Raw genomic sequence first — 25,999 nt, forward strand, 5'->3', positions numbered from 1 at the left:
TATTTTATTTAAAATAAATGAGAGGGTGAGTCCCAGTTCAATCTCACTTGCAATACTAAGAAAGTCTTGAAATTAAAAAAAAAAAAAAAAGAGCTGAATTAAGATATTTCTATTTAAGATATTTCTAGAAAGGACAGGAGATGAATAAGTTGCCTTCAACTTACTGCGCCACTTAAAAACATGCTGAGCTGTCCGGGATGTGTGAGACATTTAATTCCATAACCTTTTCTTCCAATTAGAAGGCACAGATTCTGATTGTGAGGAATTTGCATTTAAATATAAAACGCGGTGTCTCTGACATTGCTTTTACCTTCTCCCTGGTGATGCTCCTGACTGCATACTTCTCCCTTTCCTTCAGTGTGATGATTGCACCACTGCGCTTTAGTAATCATTTAACAGCTCTAATTACAGAATACTGTGATCCCAACCGTGTACTTTGTCCTTTTTCCCTTCTTAGTCTTCACTCTGTTTCTTTGGTGTCGAGAGGATCGCAAAAGAGCTGTTCTTCTGCTTTGGTAACGTACAGCTTTGCATTTTCTTGTTGCTTTAGAGTTAACGCCATTGAATTTTAGACATAGAGGGGTTGGTTGGTCTGGTGTTGTTTACATCAGTCACGCCGGCATAACTTCACTGACACTAATGCAGATACACCAGCATAAAATTGGTGTAACTCCAACTCCATTAAAATCAATGGAGTTACGCCAATATAAGTCAAATGTAACGCTATTGATTTTGTGCTGGTGTGGCTTTATTGACTTTAATGGAGGTAAAGCAGTTTTCTGCTAGCGGAGCTCAGATCGCAGCCAGGCTGTGCCCCGGCAGTATTTATAGCAGTTGTGAGTTTTGTTTCTTGTTTGTTCTTACACAGCGTTACCAGAAAATTCTTTTTCTTGTCTGCTTCGGGGTCAGCAGTGGAGCGATCTGGGTTTAGTAAAGTCTTGGCGTAACGCAGTTCATATAGGAAAAGCATTTGGGTGGTTCAGTTTCACTGTGAGCACAGGGAATCTCTAGTCCAATCTGAACGGCTTCCTATGTTATCTGGCACCATGGCAGCCTCTCTGCGGCGAAGGAATAATGAGAAGTTTTTAAGCCTGTTTTGTTTGGCGTCAATCTTTTTTGGGGGTTTTTTCTTGTTTGGTTGGTTTTTTGTTTTTTGTTTTTTTTTTTTTTTTTTTAATATAATGCCCTGCAAAAGCTTACAAACAGCACTTTGAGTGGAGTTTTCCGTCTCGGAGCAGAAAAAAATATGCTTACAGGAACAACGTGTGTTGTATTTCTACCCCTGGCACACAAGAGCTGATTTTCAGCTCCCCGGGCTGGAGTTGCGCTCCCCGTGACACAGGCGGAGGAGAAGCAAACGTGAGCCCGTGTATCCCTCCCTGCCTTCCCAGAATCCGGCAGGAGAGTGCCGGGAAGCCTGCGTGTGCCCAGCCTTTTCCAGGACTGACTTGTTTCGTTCGAGGCTGCAAATACACCTGTGCAGCAGACTCGCGTGCTTTCTTATGGACTTGAAGGCATACGGCGCTGCCACGACTGGTTTTTAATAACTGTCATTCCCATTTTGATTTCCAGCCCTTAATTTTCTGTGGCGATAGATTTGGGGTTTGATTCCATCCCTTCTAACCTTGCAAGACTCCGGAAAGCGATGCCACTTGGCGTTGCGTGATGCTCCCAGGTACCTAGCTTTTAACAAAAAACTGAACTTAGCCTTTAACAAAACCCGTGGAAGGGATGTTAAAGGTTATTTCACGGAGTTGAAGCTGGTTATTGAACCTGATTATTGGAAACCAGACTGAGACCAAGTGGAAGGGCCACAGCAGCACTGGAATTACCCAGCACTGGCTCTGGTCAGCAATAGAGCAGAACAGGGGAGAGAAGCAAGTCCTGGGTTCTCAGTACTGGGTGGGTTTTGTGGGTTTTGGATTTGTTTGTTGTGTGTTTTGGGGTTTTTTGGTTTGTTTTGTTTTTTTTTAAAAAGAAAGGTTTTACACTGTGATTATAGAAATTCTTTTAAGAGGATAAACTTCATGTTGAAAGCGTTGAAGGAAAAACTACAAATACTTTTCTGTTGGCCTTCAGTGACTAGATCAGTTTTAGCAGTTTTCCTTGTAAGTAGTTGAATATCCTTCCTCAAAGAAATCAGGAACCGGTATCACGTCACTTTTCGTGAATGCAAAATGGCATACTTTTGAGAATTTCACAAATTCTGTTGAAGCAAGGTTGGTGTCTTCTGGTTTGCCTTTGTTTCCAGAATGCTGCCCTCTATAATATAAAGTAGAAGCTGTAATATTAAAAGGAAATGTTAGCAATTTCCCATTAAAACTGTTGATGAAATCACTTCATTCCTGTGAAAAGCATCTTTTTAATCCAGTCAGCATTCTCTACGAGTAGAAAATTCACAGCGCTTCTGGTGAATAATTGGTGAGGTGGAGGGTAGTGTTCTCCACTATGTGGAGTGATTTCCAGGAGGAATTTTAGTAATTATTCCTGCTGTCATTGCAATACTAATGAACATCTTACTTTGGAAATATTTTATAGGTCAATTTTTTGGCAAGATGCTCTTCTAGTGGTAAATCAGCTTCAGTGGTGCTATTTACACCATCTGAGGAACTGGGTAGCATGCCTGAAAGATGCCCTAGAGATAGAATAATGAAGCATATTGTAAACCACAATAAATTTAATACAATGTGTTATTTGCCTTAGTTACATGTCAGGTTTTTTTAGAAGAGCTTCTTGTTTTCAGGAGGTAGAGAAGTATCTTATAAATACAACGAAACAAATAGCAACTGTATGCAACAGGAAAGGAAATGTTGTGGTTTGAGTAGTCTTCTGATGTCAGCAGAATTAAAAAGGATTAATTGGGAAGTATCATTCTGGTATCTCACTACAGGCGTAGTACAGACAGCACCGTAAAGCGCATAAATCTCCTCCCTTTGTCTCAATGTATAGAGGTCGGAGGTGGAGGGGAGTGCTTGCTCATTTCAGAGCAGACAAAATGAAATATGAAACACAGAGGTGGTTGTGAGTCTGTGTGAGCCGCGTAGGTCGGGGAGGCGGAAGGAGAAGAAATCGGGTCCAGGTTTCAGAGGAGGGTTTGCAGTTTGGAGGGGGAGATTCGAGGAGCTAAACCAGACACTCTGCTTTCCCCAGGTGTGCAGTTGTGCTGTATCCCCGTCTGTGCGCGTGAACAGTGAGCTTCCTTTCACCTCGCTGGTGTTTCTGTAGCCTGTAAAAGAAATTGCAGGAAAACGCAGTGATCGACATGCGATGCCATGACGGAGTCATTTGGCTTGGCCACTAGGAACAGTTTATTACGCCCTTCTGTGGGCAAACGGCAAAACTAGAGGAAGGAGACTGGACACACGCAACAGTCTAAGGGAGATTGTTTTCTCTTGCAGGGCGGCCAGAATTTTAAAGCATGAGCTGCTTAAATGCTAAACATGTTGTTATAGAATTTGCTTTAATGAAGTATATATAGAGGCACCTTCCCCTGTTTGCTCTTCTTTGCCTCCTCATTTTCTCCTCTGTGTCAGTATCTTAAGCTCTCTCCTTTACCTTGTCTTCCTCGTTTTCAGGTTCTTAGTTATAGGCCTTATTAACTGAAATATTTCAGTGGGTTTTGGACCAGTCCCTCGGGTTTCAGGAATTAGTCTAGTGCCTTCTGTAAAAGATAAATACTCTGATACCGAGTAGCTTCCCGCAGGATGTTTGCCAGACCTGACCATCGGGGAAATGAGCGGATGAGCACAAAATAGTGTGAGCAGCTCCAAAGGGCTCCGTGGCCTCCTCTCCCTGGAGGGTGTAAAGGGCAGTACTGGTGGTTCCGCACGGGTTTTTCCACCGTCTGTTCGTGCGCGGCCCCGCTGAAGTTCTCCCTGTGAGGCTTCATGGTCAGGTGAGACAGTTGATGAGTAACATTTTTCTCCCTGGGTAGCAGTCCTTCACGCTTGAACTGCTTGCAGTTTTCCAGGATTTTAAAATCATTTTGTCACTTTTATTTTGCCCTTTTAATGTCTTTGGGCTTTGTCTAACACGTGCAGAATCATGTACATCAACACCCCTTTACAGACGATTATGTCGGGTGCTTTGGAGCAAGGGAAAGGAATTGCAAGACTTCAGAGGTATGAAAGCAAGAGCGAAGGATGGGAGCGCGGTTTTTGTTTTGTCAGACCAGGGTGTCGGAGGTACCATCCTCTTGTCAAATCCCACTTTGGGGCTGTGGAGAACTTAAATACCTAGGGAATGCCAGGGCTTAGTTAGAAATCCTTTCTAAGACTGCTTTTGCTTTACATAAGCAGATGGAAACTGGTTTCAGGGGAGGGAATTTCTTAAGTTTTGAAGCCCTGAAGAAAATTAATAAATTCATGTATTTTAAAGCCAGAGGGGAAGTATTATGATCGTCTTGTCTGACCTCCTTCGTAACTCGGGCCAGGGGAAGTCGCCTAATAACCCCTTCATGAGCTCGCTCGAGCGTGGTTGAAAAGACAAATGATTTGACAGAAATTGTTGTTTTACAAACGCGTGGGGGAGGCGGGTGGAGCATGTGACGAATTTCCCTGCGCATAAAAGGTCCAACGTGTGTTAATCCTAACTGCAAAGTGAATTTACAAAACTCTTGCTTCACTGAGGCTTTAGGTTTTATGCCAGCGTAGGAGTAATACAGAATGCAGGCTTAAGGCTTCTCTTGGAATTAAAAGCCAGTTAATTCCAGAATGCGCTGATTGTGTTCCTACTGTAGCTGCTTAATAAGGGAACAGAAAATGTCAGTATTTTGTTAAAACGAAGAGCTCTGAATCCTCTTTAGGAAAAGCTGAGGCATGCACATAACATTGCAATAGCTGGAACAGTAACAAGGCACACAAGAAGATCGTCAGAGTGTAAGATGACGGATTTATTTTTTTTTTATTTTTATTTTTTTAAATGCAGCTAACAAAATTTTGTCTTTAGAGCAGGGAGAGAAATGTGGCAGAACCGATCAAAGAAAATAGCATCACATTGATAAAACACATGCTGCAGTACTTCCCACAGTTGGAAGAGCGTAGTATTTAACAACGGTGACCTAGATTGGAGGAGACAATAAAAGCTGTTGCGGTGAGGAGCAGATTGACTGCCATTCTCATCTGGGTAATAAACGGCTGAAATATGGACAGTGTATGAAAGTTTACTAATGTAGCTTACATAAAGACCTATACTTCTGGAGGAATTGTCTCTGTAGCAAATTCAGTTTGAACTATAGCTTGCATCTGACAGATGTTTATGTGCTCCTTTGCAAAGATACCTATTACTTTATTCAAGGATCTATGAGCCTGCAAGAGTATGACCTGATTAGGTTTTAAAGTAAATCAATATGTGAACCTGTCCAAAAGTAGACATGCATTTATTTTAAAAAATATTACTTGGTGGGATAGCCTCGAGGGGATGTAGCTTTTCTGGAGAGTTTCAAATGAGATAGCAGTCATATGTTGTTATTTTAAAATATTTAGTGCCATTCAGATGCTACTATTTCAGCTATCCTGCTGAAAGTGCCTGACAACAGGAGATGACATTCTTGATGCTTTGTACCCAAAACAGTCTTTTAAGACATTAAAACTTGCTTAACTCTTGACCCTGGGGGTATTTTTTTTCTTTTCTTTGTTTTGGTTTTATTATCAAAGGACGTATTATACATATTTTTCTTTTGTTAAGTGGTTCATGGTAGTGCTTCTTGCAAAGTTACCCAGTTAACCTTTAGGTAAATATAAATCCAAATTCTAGAAAAATAAACCGTCAATCCAGCTGTGATTGATTGAGAGATGCTTTAAGTAAGTGCCATTGAGCTGTAAAGACCGATGCATCCCTACTGTGCTGTAAAGCTAAATATTATTAAATTGGGTTGTGTGCAGGGGGAGGGGAAGGAGATGGGGGTTGGAGGGACATCTGTTCTCTGCAGCGCTTTCCTCCCTGTTTGCTGGGGGGATTTCAAGCGTAAGTGAAGAGCGACGCCGTCAACGGTGGGGTGAGGTGGTTCCCTCACAGCACTCTGCGTGCACTCATCGGTGCCAGGGCCCAGTGGCTACTGCACTTGGTGGCCCACTGTGACCGTGTGTGGGGCAGAGACATCTCCCTGGCCATGGACCTGGCCAAAGAGCGCTTCAGATCCTTGTAGATTATCAGTTTTGGGGCCATTATCTTATTCCTTTTCTCTCTTTGATCAACCTTCATTTGCTTTGTCCTTTCCTACTGTCTTCTTCACTAAGAATGTTAATGAAGAGGCTTTTAGTTTATTCAGGTATTCAGAGAAGGTGTATTTAGCAACTATAATTTGTAAGTCGCTTTATTTTTCCTCTTTTTTTGCTATGGCGCACTTACTCAGACTCCACAGAGGAGGAACAGGCCATGTTGTGTTTCAAAATCAGTTCAGCAGATTTTGAAAAGCTATCTTTGAATATTCTATAATACACATACAGATTTGAAGAGCTTATTAAAGAAAGCCCCTGACACACTTCAGCAATATTAAATCACTTCAGACGGTGCATGGCAGTGTAATGTTACTGAAGCATTTGAAAATGTTAACAGAGCCTGGATTTGAAAGTACTAGAGGCTTCACAGCCCTTACTGTGAAAAGTGATTTAAACTGTCAAAATTATTTCAATGTTTGCAGTGTATTACTTTCTTAAATGACAGAGAAGGGACATTAGTAAATAACTGTAACTGCAGTTAATCTCTGGCCAGCTAACCAGATGATATGCCGGGTTAATTTCTTTATTAAATGCTTGTTTAGTAACTGGGCAGCTGTTCAGACAGGCCAGATGGACTTCACTCTAATTGTGCTAATAATGAGAACTTTTTCACAATAAGAAGGAGCAATAAGAAGATGCATTTAGTGAGGGAGCATCGTGACAAATGGCTTCAGGACAGTATGGTCCTCTGCCCTCAACAGACTGGCTGAAATAGGTGGCTCATCCTTCAAAGCAAGAGGGTCCGGCAGCAAGAGCTGGAGTAATGGTTTATTCTTTGCTTGGTTGTTTATTTTTTTGGGTGTTCTTTGCCTCCGCAGCCCCCAGATCCCCGGTCCTACGTGCAGCCTTACAGCCTGCCCCCCTCCTGCCGCTCAGCTCTGCGGTTACTGCCGGGGGTTCGCAGCGGTGCAATTTGTGCATCCCCCCAACAATTCCATGTTACGTAAAGCTGTGCCTTGCGCCCTGAATGTTGTCTTTCTGACCCCTATCCCATTTGTGTTTTGTCGGTTTAATTAACTGTGTTCTCAGAGTTCTTTGCAAGAAAAATTACTAGATGGGCGTTAAGAAATTACAGCTTTGTTTACATGGAGGCAGATTCTTTTATACTGGAAACATTATCATAAGCAAGAGGAGTGGCAAAGTATGATGTTCTCAGTATGAGTAATGAATATATTTTTCATTTGTCTTTGTTCAAAAGCATTGAGAGAGCGTTTGAGGAATAAAAGTCTGAATTTATGATCTGGCAATCTGTTTTTACCTTGGAATTGTTCCGTTAAGAATTGAGTCCTTGCAGAATGATTTGCTCTTGTTGACATTTCCAGCTACTTCCCGGATTGTAGCCTTTGTCCTCCCACTGCTGGTCCAGAAGTACAGGTCATCTGTGTACCTTGTGTGGCGTCCCTAGCCTGCGAAGGCATCTCAGATGTGCCAAAACATCTCAGACGGGACTCAATGACTGTGTTTAAACTTCTAAAATTGTGGGCAATCGACTCTGTAGACGGAGAACTTCACAGCTGTTGTTTTTTTTTAATGTTTTAAACCCAGACAATGACCATTACTTTTTGTTTCCTTCTTTAACAGCACTCGAAAGGAGTGAGTGAGATGAACTGTTTGGGTTATAGTATCTGAAAGGCTAAATTATTCTCTTGGAGAGACGTTCTAAATGAGCCTGACCGAGATCCTGGATCTGTGTGAAGAGGACTAAGGATATAGGATGTCAACTGAGACAGAACTTCAAGTGGCTGTTAAAACCAGCACAAAGAAAGACTCCAAAAAGAAAGGTAGTGACTAATTTCTCTTTATTTGTGTGTATTTTGTACCTTAATCGGCTCCTACCTCAGCCACCTTTTATGCATCTGTGATTCGTCTGTTATCTGTGTGCTCGGTGAAAGTAAAATTGTTAAGCCCCGTGGTATGGGAACATGGGATTCGATTCTCTGACATTAAAACTATATCTTAGTGAAATATATTTAAAATATAAGAAAGAATGTACGTCTTACTGTTCATTAATTTTTACTCTCTATATGTATTGTAATTGTTTCACAAATGGAAATATAACTTTAAAAATTACACTTAGCAAAAGAAAACTTTTTTTCTCTGTCGAGAAGTAAATTTTCTTCTAAAGGCTTTGTTTCTACTTTGTTTTGAACTGACTAGAACTTAAATGCACTTTCTGTTACTGGAAGGTGGATCTTACTGACACTTAGTGAAGTCACAGAGAACTCCGTAGCAATCTAGAGAGAGATTAATTGCAATCTTGTAAAAGAAATATGAACAAACTCAAAATTAAGGAGAAGCTCTGAATAAATGCGTGGTTGGATAAGTTCTTATTTGTATTTACAATTTTGTGTCAGATTGTAGGGCAGTTCTTTGGACTGATAAGCATGAGAAATGGGACGGTATTAATTTGGTGCTTATGAAAGATTTTTAGTAGGGATTTTTGTTGTTCAATTTTTATTAGAATTTTATTGCTTGTGGTTTTAAGTAGTGATGAACTTGGAGGCCAAGACCTTGATTTCTAGTGGCAATTCCTGTTGGTTTGTGTTGCTGTCTTTGATTATTTTTATTAACACCTATATAGATAATGAAATTGAGATTGAAAACAGATTTACTATGAATTGCTCAAATAAAATAAAAAACTTAAACAAACAGAAAAAAATCATACTTCAATAGTTTCAATACTTGAGGCAGCAAGATTTGGACTTCCATGTGAGCTTTTCAGCTTGACATTCAGTTTCTTTTTGTGGATGTATAATTTAGCCACTTACTTTGAGGATTTTTTACTTTTTTTAAGACAAAAAAAATCTCATCTTTGCTCCTATATATGTGCGTTGCAAATTTACTCATCTTAGATATCTGATAAATAACTTGTTCAGCTTCGGGGCAGCTATACCATTTACTGCAACGATTTTACCAAACCGTTAATTAAGGCCTTGTGTTTGCTATAGGTTTTGTATCAGAAATCTTTATACTGGTGTTTTTAACAAGAGACACAGCAATTAAAAATGCTTAGCGTTGATGTGGGAAGATGGTGTAGAATCCTTATGACTACTCTAGGCCTACACTTACGAGGAAAAAATTATTCATTTATGATAAAAAAGCTGTAGTTTGGAAAGGTAAAAATAGGGGAACTTTGATGGAAATGAGAACGTGATTGGGAGAGATGTTCAAGGGAAGTAAAGAAGGTAAAAGATGTTTTGGTTGTATGATCATTCGGTATTTTTGGGCAGGCAGGAAATTAAAAAGTGTCAGTTCTTTGCAAGACGGATAACATATTTTTGATTTGTTTCTCCTATGTTATTTCTTCTGCTGGAGGGTGAAAACTTTTGAAAACACCAAACAACTGTTTTAGCAATTTGATGTTTATATTAATAAAATATTCAGCATCCAACTTCTAAAAACATTTTCCTAAATCATAATAACTGAATGCTTCTCTGCACAAAATCGGATTCTATTCCCCACGTGGAAATTCTGAGAATTATCTTTACTGCTGAGAAGAAGTATAAAATATGTTCTGTGCCAGCGATCAGAGCTCCCTGCAGCATGTGCAAGTACCTGAAGAACTGGAAGGGACAGTGCACAGCAGAGCGTATCTCCAAAATTAATCTTGTTGTGTGTTGTATGTGCAATCTGAGTGCATCCCATCACATCCAGCCGTCCAAAGGCCTCGTGGTACAATGAATGCCTTATACAGACAAGGTATAGACAATTCAGACAGTGTTTGCTATTCAAATCCCACATAATGAAAATCAAAAGAAACTTGGTGTGCTCATTTACTTGTCATTGAATTGTATGTATTTGCGTATATTTCAACAATGAGCCTTCCCCTGTATAGTGGGAATGATGGGCACGTGAAAAACAGGGTGGTGGGGTTTTTTTTTTTTCTTCTTTTTTTCTCAAGCTCATTAACTGAGAGCAGTGACAGGTAGCAAGTACTAACATGAAGTTTCTAATGTTACTAATCAATTTGTTTGATTATGCAATGGATCTGACTATTCCCAAGAAATTAGGCTTTGCTTTATAAACAGAAATTTCAGCTCTAGTGTGTTTCCAGTGTATCATAGAATCATAGGGCTGGAAGGGACCTCTGGAGATCACCTAGTCCAACCCCCTGCCAGAGCAGGGTCACCCAGGGCAGGTTGCACAGGAACGCATCCAGGCAGGTTTGGAATGTCTCCAGAGACGGAGACTCCACCACCTCTCTGGGCAGCCTGTGCCAGGGCTCTGCCACCCTCACAGCAAAGAAGTTCCTCCTCAGGTTCAGGTGGAACTTCCTATGCTCAAGTTTGTGCCCGTTACCCCTTGTCCTGTCCCCAGGCACCACTGAAAGGAGCCTGGCCCCATCCCCCTGACACCCACCCTTTAACTATTTATAAGTGTTGATAAGGTCCCCCCTCAGGTTTTGTTGCACTTCTGCAAGAGCCATGCGACCACTTCCATCCCGAGTGGGGAGGGGGCTCTTTTGCTGTATTATCTACCGTTCTGGTAGTTCACGGCACTGCGCTGAGAAAGAGCAGTAAGTTTGATAATAATTTCCTAACGGAACGTCTGTCCCGCAGACGTATCCCATGCCAAAGATCTGGAGTGACTGAAAGGGGACAAGGATTAGTATGGAGTTAGAGCAGGGGACAAGGTTCTTTCCTGATCTCACCGTAAGTCTTCTGTGTAGTGTCAGCTAAGTCTTCAGCTCTCTCTATAGCTGCATGAGGATGCAGTAAGGTAGTGTTACTTATTTGAAGTGTTCTAATAATACAAAGCTTAATTGCCACGATTTGTAAAGTATATGAATATAAAACTTGATGAAATGTTAGATAAATGCAAGCTGCTGCTCTTATGGAAGTACAACGGCCAAAAAGAAAATGGTGGTCGCTTAGATGATGTGAGTCATACGTTTGTAGTGTAGTGCCTGTCTTGTGTTAAGGGCACCGTAACATCGTTAGCTAAGCAAACAATTTAATAATCTGGAGAAGTTAGAGGGAAAGTCCAGGAGGAGTCTCGCGATGCTCAGTGAGTGTGGATGCAAAGTCCTGCAACTGGGCTGGACTAACTCCCTGCAGCAGGGCAGGGTGCGCGCTTGACGTTCTTTTGGGGTTCCTTACAATGGCTTTTGGACTCTGTTGTATTAGATTACTGATTTTTTGGTGACAGGGAAATAGTTTGATTTCTGATGCAGAGGGGGCACATGGCACTAAATGCTGCTGCGAAGTTCCGGATTTTACCGAATATTTCTTTTATGTGTGGTCGAATGCAAAGCAATTCTCTTACAAGAGATTATTTAAAACATTTCTCATTAGGCACATTCTCATCAGTGTTTTTACAGCCAAAAGCTTTCTAGTCATAGTCAACTCTTCAGTCTCTCTCCATTGTCATCAGAGCTGGTTCGTAAGGCAGTATTCTCTCCTAACACTGAAGGATTATTACTACAGTTAGGACAAGAACTTAACATATGAAATCCTCTCAGAGGCTGCTATTTAAGTAGAATCGCAGCTGCGAAACTCTAATGTGCGATAGGTAAGCTCAATATTAACACGATAATATCAAATCGTAATTTTCTATGTTAACATTATCACCCTGGCTAATCTTAAAAATAGCCTATTAGAAAATCAAGTACTAATTTTGCCTTTTGTTCCATCAATATTGATCTGATGGATCAAGAAACTGATGGGCTCTAGAAGTGCTACCTGGTCACGCTCCCCGCAGAGGGTGGGAGTTTTAACTGACTTGAAGGCGCAGTTTTGAAAACGGAGGTGAGCCGAGCACCTCCCTTTCTCTCCAGATTGGGGCTGTTTGCTCCATGTACTGTGAAGATGCTTACCAATGGAGGACCCGTGTTTCACCCTGACCTCCGCAGCCTTCCTTTCTACACTTCACCCCGCCTCTTAGGGGTTTACAGCAACCTGGATGCTATTAGAGGAGATTATATTTCTGCCACCCCCCACCTCCAGCCCTGATCTTCATGCCAGTCTTGACTGATACCTACTAGTAACTGTGTTGTAATTACCTTTTTTAAGAACAAATTGGAAGCGATGTCTTGAAGAAGTTTCACGTTGCTCTCTAAAATGAATTCTCAGGAGATTTAGGAAGCTTTATTCAAGGACTTTTTTCTGGTGGTTTTTTGTTTGATTTTTTTTTTTTGCGAGTTTACCAAAGATCATGTGTTCTTTCAGAAACATTTAGAGAATTAATCATTCAAGTAATGCTCTTAAAGATTGATTTTACTGCATTCGTTTATGTCACCTGGTTCATTGAGAGGTGAATAAAGATTATGTTTTTACCATTCATGGTGGGAAATTAGAATTTTTTATTAGCCAGAGTTGTTAGAAACACAAACCGTGTTTGTCTTGTGGTACACGGCGGAAAAGCCATTTATAAGTGCGTATGGATTATTGAATCAAATGGAAAACATTTACTTGAGCCTATTGGAATTAAAATTGATTTAGAAACCTCTTCAGGGGAAATGTGTTGCATTGGTGTTGAATCCACACTGATAACTGCCTTGAAAAATCCCTTCTTGCAAAATTAACTTAAACAGGAAAACTGAAATGGGAGGTCAGTGAAGAATTGACCCAGGCTACCAAATTTGAATGGAGATCTGCAACTGCTTGGGGGAGGCCAGGAGACTTTTCTAGGGATTTGATTTCTTCCTCTTGCGCTTAAATGTTGTAATTATTCTCTCTCTCTCCCATTTTTTTTTTTTTTTTTTACAAAATCATCTCTCATTATATCCCCTATAGTAAGACTTTTGAGTCAACTTTCAAAATGACAAAAATGAAGGCAAGACGCAAAGAGTAGCAGCTCAGGCATGTTGACAATCAGCATATAACGATCTTTGATGCTAAGGATCCCCATGGGTGAAATTCCCTTATTTAATAGATTTCCATGTCAACGTGTGGGAAGCACGTGGCATCTGGAAAGAGATTTCGCAGCAGGCAGGTCGCCAAGCCGGGGATTGCCGTAACTAGCCGGTAGGACCGTGACATTTAGAGGGGGTGTAATGTGCTATGTCTCTACCAGAGCTAGATGCCTTCTCACAGCCATGAGCTGGGCACTTGGTTTTGACTGAATGGATATCCAGGTTCGGAAGCTGTGCCTGAGGAGGGAGAGCGAGAGCAGACTCCGCTCAGGGGGCTCTTTAATGCCAGGTAAGGAATTACCCTGCTTGCATCGGCAGAGCAGAGGCTGCTGCATGGCAGCGCTTTCTTGGTGGTAGAAGATCTGAGTTTGATCCTCCCGGGTTAAGTGTCCACTTTTAACTGTCTCGCTACTCATTAAAAGGATTGCAGTGGCTCCAGACCATTCACGTATATCGGATCAGGCCTCTGGCAGAGTCACATCTATTTCCTGGGTCTTTTAAACTCTAATGAGAGAGTAGAGTCTTAACTATCTAAAGGAAAACCTTTGCATCCCCAGAAGCAAAACTCTAGTCCTACTGAGATCAAACAGGAGGTACCTAGTTAGTTTAAAAGCCTTTGGGGATAAGCAGCCTTTAAACAGGGTTATGTTTTTGTCATTTTCAGTTTTCATCATAGGTGCCTAATGCTACCCAAGTCCTGTTTTGGGTTTTTTAGCCCTCACTTGAACCTAGTCTTTGGACTAATCATTGCTAAACTGGAGAGTGGGATGGAGGTTTCTGGTTGATGTGAAGGTTGCGATTTTGCTGATACATAGAAATCTCGATGCAGTTTGTACAGGTTCATCTCCAGATTGGAACTTCAGTTTGAACTAATAAGTGTTATGAACAACGGTAGTTGATTTCTTTAAAAATTATTTTTTTAAATTATTATTATTGAACTGTTTTTTTTTTTACATTACTATCAGTTAACAACAATTAAAGCATCATCACTGTAATGAGGCATTTCAGGTTGTCAGATTGGTTTAGGTTCATTTATTTTGCTGATTACCTTGCTAAGATCCGTGGAATCCAGCAAAATTCAAATTTGATCTAAAGAGTAATGAAAGAGGGGCACAGTCAGGAGCTTATTTCATTGACGGGGAGTGGATTTGCTTTGTTTCCTTGCAGTAGTTATGATTTTTTCAATAATTTATAGATCAAGTAACAGCAACATTAATTGATACACTAATTGAGTCCACATGCCTGCCTTTAACAAATCTCTTTTGTGAAGTCGTTACTGACAATATTAATTGCACATCTTTTGAGTCTTGATATAAGTTATGAATTCATTCTGAAGTTGAAAGAGGGTGGGAAAATCATTAATTTTGACATTGTGTAGCTATAATTAACAAGAGTTATTCAATAACCCTATCATAAATTAAGAGAGCTCATGAATTTTATTTTAAATACCGCATTCAACCAAAAGGGGGTCCATGGTTGTGTTAACTGAAGCATTCTTTGGGGGTGATGGATGTTGTCTCTTGTTGCGGTTAAACTGTTTGCTGTTGGTTTTAATTGAGGGGACAGGTCTGCCTAAGTTAAGGCTGGGGCTCTGTTACTTTGCTGCTCCTCAGGAGAGAAATCAATAATCTCTTGCGTGTTAAGAGTAACATTTCCTGCAAGCTTCTGTTATGTTACCCCTTCTCAATGTTTTAACAGTCGTCAAAGCATTTCAGTTGAAACTAGTAATTAGGAGCTTAATGCAGCGCGTGTTCCACGGAGGATTTGACTCATGTAACAGTCATTAAGTACCGGTGGGTGTTTCCGTGCTGCGAGGCTGACTGTGTGTTAGGAAACCTGTTGGTTGCTGGTTGTGGGGATCACCTGTACATCCAGTTCAGCCTCTGCCGTGCATTGGTTCTGGCTTTGTCCACTTACGCTGTTAAACTACGTCTGAGTTTTGGTTGAAATATGCAGAAAGCGAGGGGCTGAGGCTGGTAAGGAGGTGGAACTTCCAAGCAGGCAAATAAAGAAATATTCAAGGAAACTTTTCGTCTACTTGGCAGTCATTGAAAAGACTCCCAGCAAAGTTTGTATTAGGACATTTGTGAACAAAAAGTTTTGTTCAGAGGGTTTGGTGGAAGAAAATTCTGTCATGCAACTGAGCAAGGGTAACTTAATTCATCCAGTTTAGTCGCTAAAATGCCTCGTCGGCTTTGGATTAGTGGAAGTTTCCTAATATGGCTCACATAGAAATATTCTACAGGGACAAATGTGTTGATGATGATAATGTTTTTATATCATTCTTCATCCAAAGATATTTGCCTGCCTAATAAATATTGATGAGTGACGTTTCTGTCAGCACGTTGCATCACGTGCATTTGAACATTTCTACTTTTCTGAAACATTTTACCTTCTCCGTTGGCATTATAGGAAATTCCACAAGTAATAATAAAATATGTCAAAGTATTACTCACTGTAAAGTACAGGTTGGAGGTATCAGCTGTGTTGGTAAATACTCCTATTTTGCTGAAGAGAAACCAAAGATAAGTTAATCTGGAAAATGAGCTTCATCGGAATAATCTTGGAAGCATTGAACTGCTCACCAGTTTTCTGTGAAATAAACAGATAACCCTTAGCATTAATGTCCACATTAGTGCAGTGTATACTTTTTCAAATTACTAGGGAAAATTTGTCCAAACTTACATAATTTATGGAAAGTAATGAGCTTTCGCGACCGGTGTACGTATGGGGACACGTAAATTGATTTCAAAGGTGGTTACATCTTTGCAGCAAAAGCCAGCGCTGATCTCATGATTCCTTTCCTAAGATTACACCACAAACCAGGGCAGAGCTTGATACGTAATCTGAGGGTCCTGTTTCTTGTTTTGTGCTCTACCCAATGTGTTTTGCTCTCTCAGTAGCGATATCCCAGTAATTTCATCAGTCAACTTGTGAATAAAGAAGCGTGGAGCAACGTACAAGTTAAGGGAAACATGCGGGGTTTGGCTTGTGTATTTAAGCAGCGAGAAACACAGGTGTTCAGCTAAATGCCACAGTAAATTAGTCACAAAACTCATAGTTGAAAAATCTTTGTGTCCTTAATCTTTAATGTCCTAGACCTTTTGAACACTGGCCACTTCCTCCTAAGAAAAACTTGCCACAAAATTGGAAGCCTTTTGAAATATACTGTGGCTGAATTTGTAAGCCCTTCATTCGCGGGTGAGGGCATATTCCTGAGCTCAAAGAAATACACAGTGAATTTGGCCAAGCAATAGGATGAGACTTTCCGTGATAAATACGTCAGGCCCTGACACCCACTGTGCTGCTCAGGAGCAAGGAAAAGATGTGGTTGTGATTCTTGTAGATGATGAGCTCTAGCTATATAATCAATATTCACATTATTGGCCATCCAGAATAAAGGTAATAATGTATTTGGGTTGTCTAACGGCAGAGTGGATGAATGTGTTTAAGTATAACATTCCTTTTGAAAATGAATTCCCCAGAATTCATGTCCTCAGGAATAATTGCATATTATTTGTATTATTTTAAACTAAACATTGTTATATATAATAGCTAGTGTTAGTGTACAGGCAGGAAAGAATGCATTTCTCTGCTTTTACAGTTGGCTGGTTTTTGCAGATGAGACAACAATATATTAAGTTTGTTTAACTAAATAATGTGTTTGTGGGAGTCTTTTGTCTGAAGACAGAGAGCTGAATAAAAAGCAAAAGAATTCTCTCAATTTTTTCAACTAGAGCAATTCTCAGTGAAATCATGAATAGGTGCATTATATGCTCTTAATGTGTATTTTAATGCAAGTATCAGATGATCAGATCTTAATATATATATATATATGGACGTTGAACAGGCATACTAAGTGTGAATAAGAATCAAGATCCCCTGCGACGTGAGCAGCAAGAAAGAGAAATTTTTTTTTAGAAAATAACAAGCGACGCCAAAGACAACTGAATGCTTTTGGTTTTGCAGGAAAGGAGAAGTCAGAGTGCTTCTTGGTAGCTTTGGTCTTCCAGGAACATGCCCCAAAAGATGTGTATAGAATCCTGGAGCCCTGCATGAAATAGCTTTTGGATACAAAGGGAGATGTGCCTCTCTGGAGGATGACAGGAGGAAGCCCTGACAGAACCAGGCAGCGCATGTGGACATGTTGCCAAGGGTCAGACTGGCTTCTGTAGGTGGGTTCTGGCCTCTGTGAAATCGTGGGGAACCTGCATCCTGAGAGCAGAGTGGTGGTGTACAATAATCGTACCGAAACCGCCAAGGGGAGTCCTCACGCTGTGTACCTCCGGAGTTTTTCTTCTGTTCACCTGCTGCAGTGGTTTCTGTTGCAGATTTCCTGGTGCCTATAATATTAAAATCATTAACAACTGGATGATAAACTGATGGATTACGCACCTATGATCCTGTTAAGTTACTTTTTTTAAGTGACAAAAATATTCTTTCCCTGATAGTATGAAGAGCACTTGCTGCTTAGAAAAATACATGGTGTTCAGAAAGATTGTAAATTCAGTGCGTTGAGTTACTGGTACTCATCAGCTGTTCGCTGAAGACCTCTATCATTAGGGACCACCTTCTGAAACTTTTCTTACCTTGAATAACTTCTCAGTCTGCATTCAGATATCATTCCCACCAGAACTTCTTTGCCTCCCGCTGGCCCAGAGCTCAGGCTGCAGAGGCCTCGATCAGTCTAGCTGGACGCGTTAATGGCTCATCACGAGCAGGAGCTACACCGTGTTTCACAGTTAGTGCTCTGTAGTGAGGAACATTCCAAAGAGAATCCATTTTCTAAATCATGAAAGAAGACGAGTCTTCCCTGCTTGAATCTGTGTAGCCTCTGTGAATGGAAACTGTACGTGGATCCAAGCCCTAAGGAGGAAATACGTTAACGCTCATTGACGTTTTGCCTTCTACTAGTAATAAGAGCGAGGCCAAAGCTAATATTCCAGCACTGAACTAACCTGAGTTTTGGAGAAGGCCACCCTTCAGTCTCTTGCTGTCTGTACAACCACATATCAGGCACTCTTACATCTAACTAGCTACACGTTCCTACTTTGATCCTCCTTGAACAGCTGGTGCTTCTCTCCCACAACCTCCCTCCACAGCTGAGGATCAGTGGAGTTGACTCATTTCTGATTTAGACACAGTGTTTATCCTGTTCTTGTCGCCCAGGCTGAAACACCAACCAGTAGAGGTTATCGCTTATTTGCAAGCAGGTGAGTTTACACACTTTATTTACTATAGTATTGTTGGCTTTTCCCAATTCCTTTTATTTATGCTGTGGTGCAGTGCAAGAGGGCAGTTGCCAACACAATATCCATTATTATTCTGACAAGAACAGAGTAGCTTTCACTTCCATTTCTTGGAGACAGCATTATTCAGTGCTTTAAAAAAGCAATAAAAGAAAAAAAAAAAAAAAAAAGAAGTAGGGCAAATTACCATCTGGCTGCTGAGTTGTGAAACCGCCCTTCCTTGCTGGAAGGAGATGAAGTTTGAAGTGAAGGTGTGAATAGTGTGCGGTCTCTCTGGGCCTTGTGTCTGCTTTGTGGTGCTCGCAGTAGGGAAGAAAATGAGCTGTTCCTCCATCAACACAAAAGTCAGCATGTGTGGAGCCGAAATGTTAACATGGTCCTGTTTCCAGGACCTTCCGTTAGAGGTAATGGAATCTGCTGGGCTACGGGGCCTGGGGGATTCATCCTCTCCCAGCCTGATGGAAGGCTGCTGCCGGTTTGGTGTATCCAGATCCAGACAGCAGCAAGGCTGAGCATGTAATTCCCCAAAGGTGTGTTTGCACGCACTGCAAACAGCCACACAGACCGCCCCACACGGAGCAGAGCTTTTGCCTGCACCCACAGGATCAGAAACAGTACTTACATACACAGGGACACCACAGCTGGCTCAGTCCTGTTCCTCTCCTCTGGTTGATCAGCTATGAAGTTTGCTAGTGGACACACGCACACGTTCTACGGTTTTCTCTGTGGTGATGTTAGACATCCAGTTTGTCCATAGCTGTCCCTCCCAACATCAGTCTCCTCTAGTTTTTGGCACCTGAACCTGTGGGCCCCTCGGGATTTCAGCTTCTTGCTTCAGTGGCTGGTGCTCAGACTTCTCCTCCTCCTCTTCAACTAGTCTGACTTGACGTTCACTAGTGCTCCTGCGCCAGCTCAGAATGGAGAGCGTGCCTCTGGAGAAGTCCTGACCGAGGAATACAGAGTGAGCTCGAGGGAAAAGGAGACTTCAAGTCATGCCATGGACTCCTGGGTTGGTGTTTTGGGAGGCTGCTGTGTGGCTGTGTAGCACAGGCAAGCCTCTGCCCTTCCCTGGTTTGTCCTGGCTGTAAAAAGGGGATGGTTTCTTGTGAGGGATTCTTGGGACAACGTTGTGTCCTCCTACCTTACCCATAACTGATCTCGATGAATGCAGCTAGGGAAGGTGGGAGATCCTTCTGGTGGTCGTTTCAGCAGTGGTAGGATATCCTGTTTTGGGGAGCCCTGCAAAGTTGTCCAAACTGGATATTAGGAAAAATTTTTACGCTGAAAGGGTTATTAAGCATTGGAACAGGCTGCCAAGGGAAGTGGTTGAGGCACCATCTCTGGAGGTATTTAAAAGACAGGTAGACATAGTGCTTAGAGATACAGTTCAGTGATTTGTTTTGTTGGTTTTTTTTTTGGGTTAGATTTAGGTTGGTGGTTGGACTAGATGATCTGAAAGGTCCCTTCCAACCTAGGCAATTCTATGGTTCTGTAAAGCTCTTGCCTCCACTTCACAAATATTAATGTTTCATGACAGTCTCCTCTACAAATGTCAGGAGGAGCAGCTTTCTCTGGAGTCAGCTTGCTTTTAACGTCTACCCCCATTTTAACTACTAGCAAATGTTGAACAGCTAATCTGTAATCTATAATTACACCTCTGATTCTTTTTAGTTTAGTCAGAGGAGAAATTGTATAGTGAAAAGGATGATTCGGGGAGTGAAATGAAATTAAGCATAATAAGTCTTTTGAGGTTAGCTATTAATTTCATTTTTAAATATAAAATTGCCATCAAGGTAATAAGAGGGTAATACTTGCACGTCACAACAATGTGGACTAGCATGCCGATAACTAGGTGGAAGGGAAAAATAGCAGTAATGGTTGACTAAATTAATTTATTTTTTTTTTATACCTTGTGTTGCCTGTAAGAGTTGTACATTGAACTCAAATCTACAAAGTCACGTAAAGTGAATTAAAATGCATCAGGGAAATTGAGTGAACTCTGTACTTGGACATGGCTTAAGTTTAATATTGATATGATTACCTATGTGTGTTTAGTGTTTGCTATATTTACTAGTCTAGGGATGTTTATGGATTGCATTTTTTTATAAAAAGTGTCTCTTTAAAAATAATGTGTTATCAGCCCTTCTGAGTAAAAATGGATGTGGAAGAACACAGTCGCTGCTGTTGTGAGCATGTCAAAAAGATGGCAATGCTTGAGAGACACCAGAGATCAAAATGAAAGCTACCTACAGAGTTCTTTATCTGTTTCACCTATTTTCCTTTTCTCTGCTAGACTATAACTAAAGCAATATATTACATCTATACCTCTCTATTTAATTGCATTAAAGAAATGCTGGGGCTATAAGGTTAAGCACCACAATTCCAAGGAAGCACAGACTCAAAGTTGCCTCGGTAAGCCTAATTTAACATCCCTTCAGGGTATACATTTTCATACAGTTTTTAATGAGCTGAGCTCACATCGCTGTTTCCTGGAGACCTTTGCCCTGTTCAGTGAATGGAAGGACAGTGGTCAGGGGATGTGCTCCATTTGGGGCTGCTTTCTGTGCTTGACAGTCAAGATGGAGCTGCCTCCTTTCTTTGCGTGGTACCCAACCCGCCCGTGAATACATGGATGTTGATGGGAGCGCCAGAAGATCTAAATTCTTTACATCTTAGCAACGTTCTTTTCATGTATACATTTTTATTTTTTTTTTCCCAAAAAGTAAAAATAAAAATCTCGTGACAGGTAGTTGTGGTTTTGGTTTTCTTTTTTATGAAAGATTTGAATGATTTTAAGGCAGCAGTCTCATAAATAGCTTTTGCAAAAGGTCACATCTTAGGGACGTGAAAGGAACTGGGAAATGCTTCTGGAAGAAGAAAGTAGTCACAATATCCAAGCTGACAGTGGTGCTTCAGTGAAGGGAAGACAGACTGGCTCAGGTGAGAATTAAATAAGGGCATAGAAACTGTAGGTGTTCGGGAATTACTCTTGGATGTTTGTTCAACAAAATAACAGAAGGACTTTCCGTAGAGAAGTACTGTTTTCAACTAAGGCTTCGTTAAGGAAACTTCCTCAGATCCAAGATAATGTTTCAGAAAGAGGAGCTTTGTGGCAGAGGAGTTGGGATCCCTCCCACTCATAGGGATGGGAGAAGAGCTTGACCCTCCTGCTGATTGTGGGGCATGATTTGGGGGGGAAGTCCCATAGCTCAGGTGATTACCCTGGGCCACTGTGGCATATACGTGTGTCTCACCATTTCCTTCATCCCTTCTTCCTCCTTTGTTTGCTTTTGTAGCTCCCTTTTCCTTTTGGAGAATATCAGATCAGGAAAAATCAGAATATTTTGAACGTGGATCTTATTTTTGAGCCAGCCTTCGCTGGGAGAAGGGAACAATGTGTTTGAAATGAATAGTCTGAATGACTGGAAATCAGTGCAGGGCTTCGGAGGGGTGCAGTCAGAGCAGTATTCAGGAGAGATTCTTTTGGTTGCCCTTTCTGAACAAATAAGAGGTGGCCAGGAACAAGTGATGAGAAGAGACTGAGATCGCAGCAGTTGAGAAGCCGTTGAAGATACAGATGCTTAACATGGCCACAGGGTTAGAACAGAGAGGGATGGACAGTCTTTAGTGATAGTAAGAAGAGGTTTATTAGGGGTCATCTAATTCTATTTAAAATGAAGCAAAGGCCAGTGCTTTGCGGTTTATCTGTATGTGCATGTGTTACGGAGGTCCAGGATAATGCGGGTTTATCTTTCTCTTTAGGCCAAGTCCTTTGCTACCAAGCAAGCGTAGATAGTCCCACTGGCTGCTACTCTACGTATTTCAATGAAACAAACACAATTTGGGTGTTCAAAAATAGCTTGAAAAGGAGTTGTAACCATGTGAAAGCCCCTCTTTAATGGTAGTTTGTAGACTCATGGGCAGTTCTTTTTTTTAACGGGGAGATATTTAAGAGAGCAGTGAGGATCCTGGGGTCGGATCTTGTGAAAGCCGTGAACCTTCATTGTTTTTAAAAATATTTAGTATGTTATATTAATTTCATTATTCATTCATTTTAAATTATCTCCTAACCATTTTCAGGGACATGGTCATTTCAGCAAATAAAGATAAAGTAAATATATTTGAAATATATTTGAAAACCTAGTAAACTCTCCAAGTAATTCTTTAATTCAGTAATTCCTCATATTCTATTCAGTGCATAAACTGGCAATGTACTGAAAAGATTATGGAGATCACAGAGGAGGCTTAGTTTTCTTTTAATCTTTTGGTGGAACCAATCATTTGGGGCTAAATGTCCAGAGAGCAGTTGGATGCGGGAATCGTAGTAAGTGACATTACTGGATGTTCATGTGAAATACTTTATGTATTTGTATCAAGCTCCTCACTTCTTAAAACAAAAGGAAATTTAAAAAAAAAAATGGAGGGAAGATTCGGATCCTTTTCGTAATGAAGCAATCAATGCAAATTTTAAGACGCAATAAGACCTTTTATAAACATACTATGAAAGCATATTTTCTGTTGCCTGATGATCATCTCTTAAGATGATCTGTAACCTGACTTGATGACTCTTTGTTCCTGGAGTCCAATTTTATTATAAAACTGTTGCAGTGGAGGAGATTTTGAAGCCCTGTAATTTTGCAAAATCAACTTTACAAGGTGTTTTTCACCTTTTATTCAAAGTTCAGCTTCCGGGAAAGTCATATCAACATTTAATCTATTTTTAGAGTGGGGTTTCTTCTTCTTGAGAAACTCTGTCATTTAGAGCTGTGGGCAAACACAAAAGAGTAAGGTGGTCAGAGCTACACCTTTGTGCAAAATTACTAAAGAGGGCTTCTATGTTTCATTAAAAAATAGTAAATTTGTATGCCACATATTAGACATTGATTTTTCGCTGCTGAATTTCAAGGTAATGAGCCGGTTAGAGATGGGGGCGGGGGGAAGATACCAAAGGCGCATCTCTCTTTGTGTTTTTTCAGAAATGTGACGATATCTTGAGAAATGTAACTTGAAACTCATGTGAATTTACAGACCACCAGAATGAAGTCAGTGAGGTCAGCATTACCTACTCTGGCCTTTCTTCACGCTCCCTTCTCTGCAGTGTATCTCCAGCAGATAAGGCTGAGCCGTTACAGCACCATCTTTTGCTAATGCCCTATAACCTCAGCGGGCCAGATTTTGTCATTTCTGTTACCACACTAATTGTATCTAAACACAAGTCAATTTATTTATTTATTTTATTTTCAAAGCAGATGATGTTTGGAGGAGACTGAATTCTCTGAGGTTAGTAATGAAATTTCCGTTTGAAGTAACCTAGTTCAAAGGGAAAAATTTCCCCTTTAGGTTTAGACCAAAGGTTCTAAAAGCCCGAGATGTGAAAATAAAGAGGCAGTAGCTATAAATACCTTTCAAATTACGTCTCTTTAGACTTGCTGAAATGTGTGGTTAAGCTTCTTTCTTGCTGCTTTAAAATATTCAAGGTTATTGGCCTGCATTAAACCCTAAACTCTTTAAGTACCATTTTTTAACCCAAGTTATTCAGAACTGACAAGCTGAAAGATTTGGAAATGGTTGTCTGTGAGGGGAAATGGTTGTCTGTGAGGGGAAAAAAAACCCAGATTTTTGAGATGGACCCTGGGTATTTTCTCCTAAAAATTAGTAAATTTCAATATTTTCACACACAGGAGTGAATGATTTTAGTTGCCAGTAGTAGGTGTGTAACAACACCAATTCCTTATTGCCAGTACTCCTTACGTAAGCTGAGCATCCCTGGACTATGGGTATTTAGTCAGCCAGACTTTCATCTCTGGAAAACATGAATATGCTTATGCTGGTATGACCAAGGCAAAATATTCAAAGTACGCTACAGTTCCAAGTTCCTTTTGCCAGCATATAAGAGTAGGATTTTTGTTTGATCTGTTCTGTATGATGCGCTTTGAGGTCTGAGATTTCATAGTCAGTGTGTTTCTATTCATCAGAATTTTGTTTATTTAGAGATGTTAACTTACTGGTTTACTCACCTCAAGCCCAGTAGTAGTATTAAGTTAATTCTTAGCCACAATTGTTGGGGGAAACGCTTTTTTCTGCCAAAAAATTTCAACTTTCACTCTGGAATTCAACCATTAGATGAGAGAGTTTCGAGTCTGGCTAGAACATCCTTGTCCCGGTGTATGCACAGCTGGGTCGGTTCTTGCCAGTGACGGTGACCGTATTCCTCCAGATCAGGAAGAGAACCAGATCACAGCCTGATGTAAAGTCTGTCACTGAATCCCGACAGTCATTATATTAAGCTGAAGCGCTAGATTCATTATATGATCGGCGATATCTCTCCTTGCTCCCTTTTTTATGAGCCTTGTAACACATAAGCAGTATTAAAGATGGCAAGATTGTGCCAAAAGCGTCGAATAACTCGGAGTATATCAAGCCATTGTAGCCTGCAGATTTTTATTTCATATATAAGATAGAGGCGTGGCTAAAGCTTCATGTGACTCTTCTTTAATGTACTTAACCTTTGTACCGAAAGCATTTTTATTCATGTAGTTGGTAAGTATGAAAGGAGATTGGAGCAGCATGCCGTTGCAAAACGCTGCAAATGCTGTAATCACAGTATTAACCTACTTCAAAGCCTTGGGAGCGCGCTCACTTTGGGAGGGCAGTAAGAATGTTTTCATCACTCCCAGTTCACTGCCAGATTTTGAAACCAAATCATGTTCCTTTTATTTGTGCCTTGAATATAAGGCTACAGTGGAAACAATTGTTTCATCTTACTTTCCAATTAGAAGAGTAAGAATTTCTTACACATTTTCCATGCCTGCATGTGAAGGTTTGTATTTATCGCTGCTCTGCGCAGAGGTAGACGCTTTGCTAGAGCCTGGAATGTTGTTTTAGGAAAAGGAATTAACTTGGTTTATCTCCAAGTAATTTGCCAGTCAACTTTGGATTCCAGCTTACAACAGCTTATAGTCATTACAAGCAGAGGCCTCGCAACTCGTTAGGCACAAGAAGTGAGTATAAAAGGCAATGCTCATGTGTACCACGTACAGTTTTTGTGGTTACCATAGCAAAAGATTCCGTGCGTCTAAAACTGACTTGGTTCTTTAGTTAGAGACCCACATACAGAAAGGTAAGTACGGTCAGGTTTGTAGCCAAACTATACGTAACCTGGTGTCTCTTTCCAGTTCTTATGGCCTGCAAGTGAAATTTGGCTTTACAGATTCGCTAGCGGGATTTTGGGAGTACTCCTGTATGTCAACAGCCCTGTTAACATGAGAGAATGTTCAGAGGAAGTCATGTTTAGCCGCTTGTTCAGTAAAATCTGAGTTGACCCCAAAGTGGAGCCTTCAAGGACAGAAGATTAAGAAGGGGGAAGGAGTAGAGGAACAGAATTGCTCTAAATACAGGAAATGATCTGGAAACGCAGCTTTTTCAGAAAGCATTGAACAAAATGGTAATCTTTAGAAGGGGTTTCGCATCTTATTTGTCATCTGAGGATCAACTTTTGTAATGTCTTTACTCTTTGTTTTCCATACTGGCAAAGCTGTTAGTGCAGGTTTAGGTGGAGATAGTAACTGGAACTCCAGAGAATTGGGATGCGGCAGGGAAGGGACCGGCAGTGAAAGGGCAGGGGGACATCGCCGGTGGTAGCACAGGGAATTTCTTTGTTGTAGTTGCAGCTACGAGAC

At 40.8% G+C, this 25,999-nt stretch overlaps 1 protein-coding gene across 11 annotated transcripts in view; it reads left to right on the forward strand.

The window, feature by feature from the left end:
• Positions 1-25,999, forward strand: part of DAB1 (DAB adaptor protein 1) — a 478,733-nt gene that overhangs the window by 347,076 nt on the left and 105,658 nt on the right. For 7 of the 11 annotated variants that reach the window (XM_063343442.1, XM_063343440.1, XM_063343439.1 and 4 more), the window contains one exon: positions 7,800-7,999. The exons of the other annotated variants lie outside the window; for them this stretch is intronic. In XM_063343442.1, the coding sequence (XP_063199512.1) occupies positions 7,933-7,999 (67 nt within the window). In that variant the 5' untranslated portion in view covers positions 7,800-7,932. The remainder of the gene's footprint in view (positions 1-7,799; positions 8,000-25,999) is intronic. 11 annotated transcript variants of the gene reach the window in all.

The sequence above is a fragment of the Chroicocephalus ridibundus genome, chromosome 8 (genome assembly GCF_963924245.1).
Source record: "Chroicocephalus ridibundus chromosome 8, bChrRid1.1, whole genome shotgun sequence".
Taxonomy (NCBI): domain Eukaryota; kingdom Metazoa; phylum Chordata; class Aves; order Charadriiformes; family Laridae; genus Chroicocephalus; species Chroicocephalus ridibundus.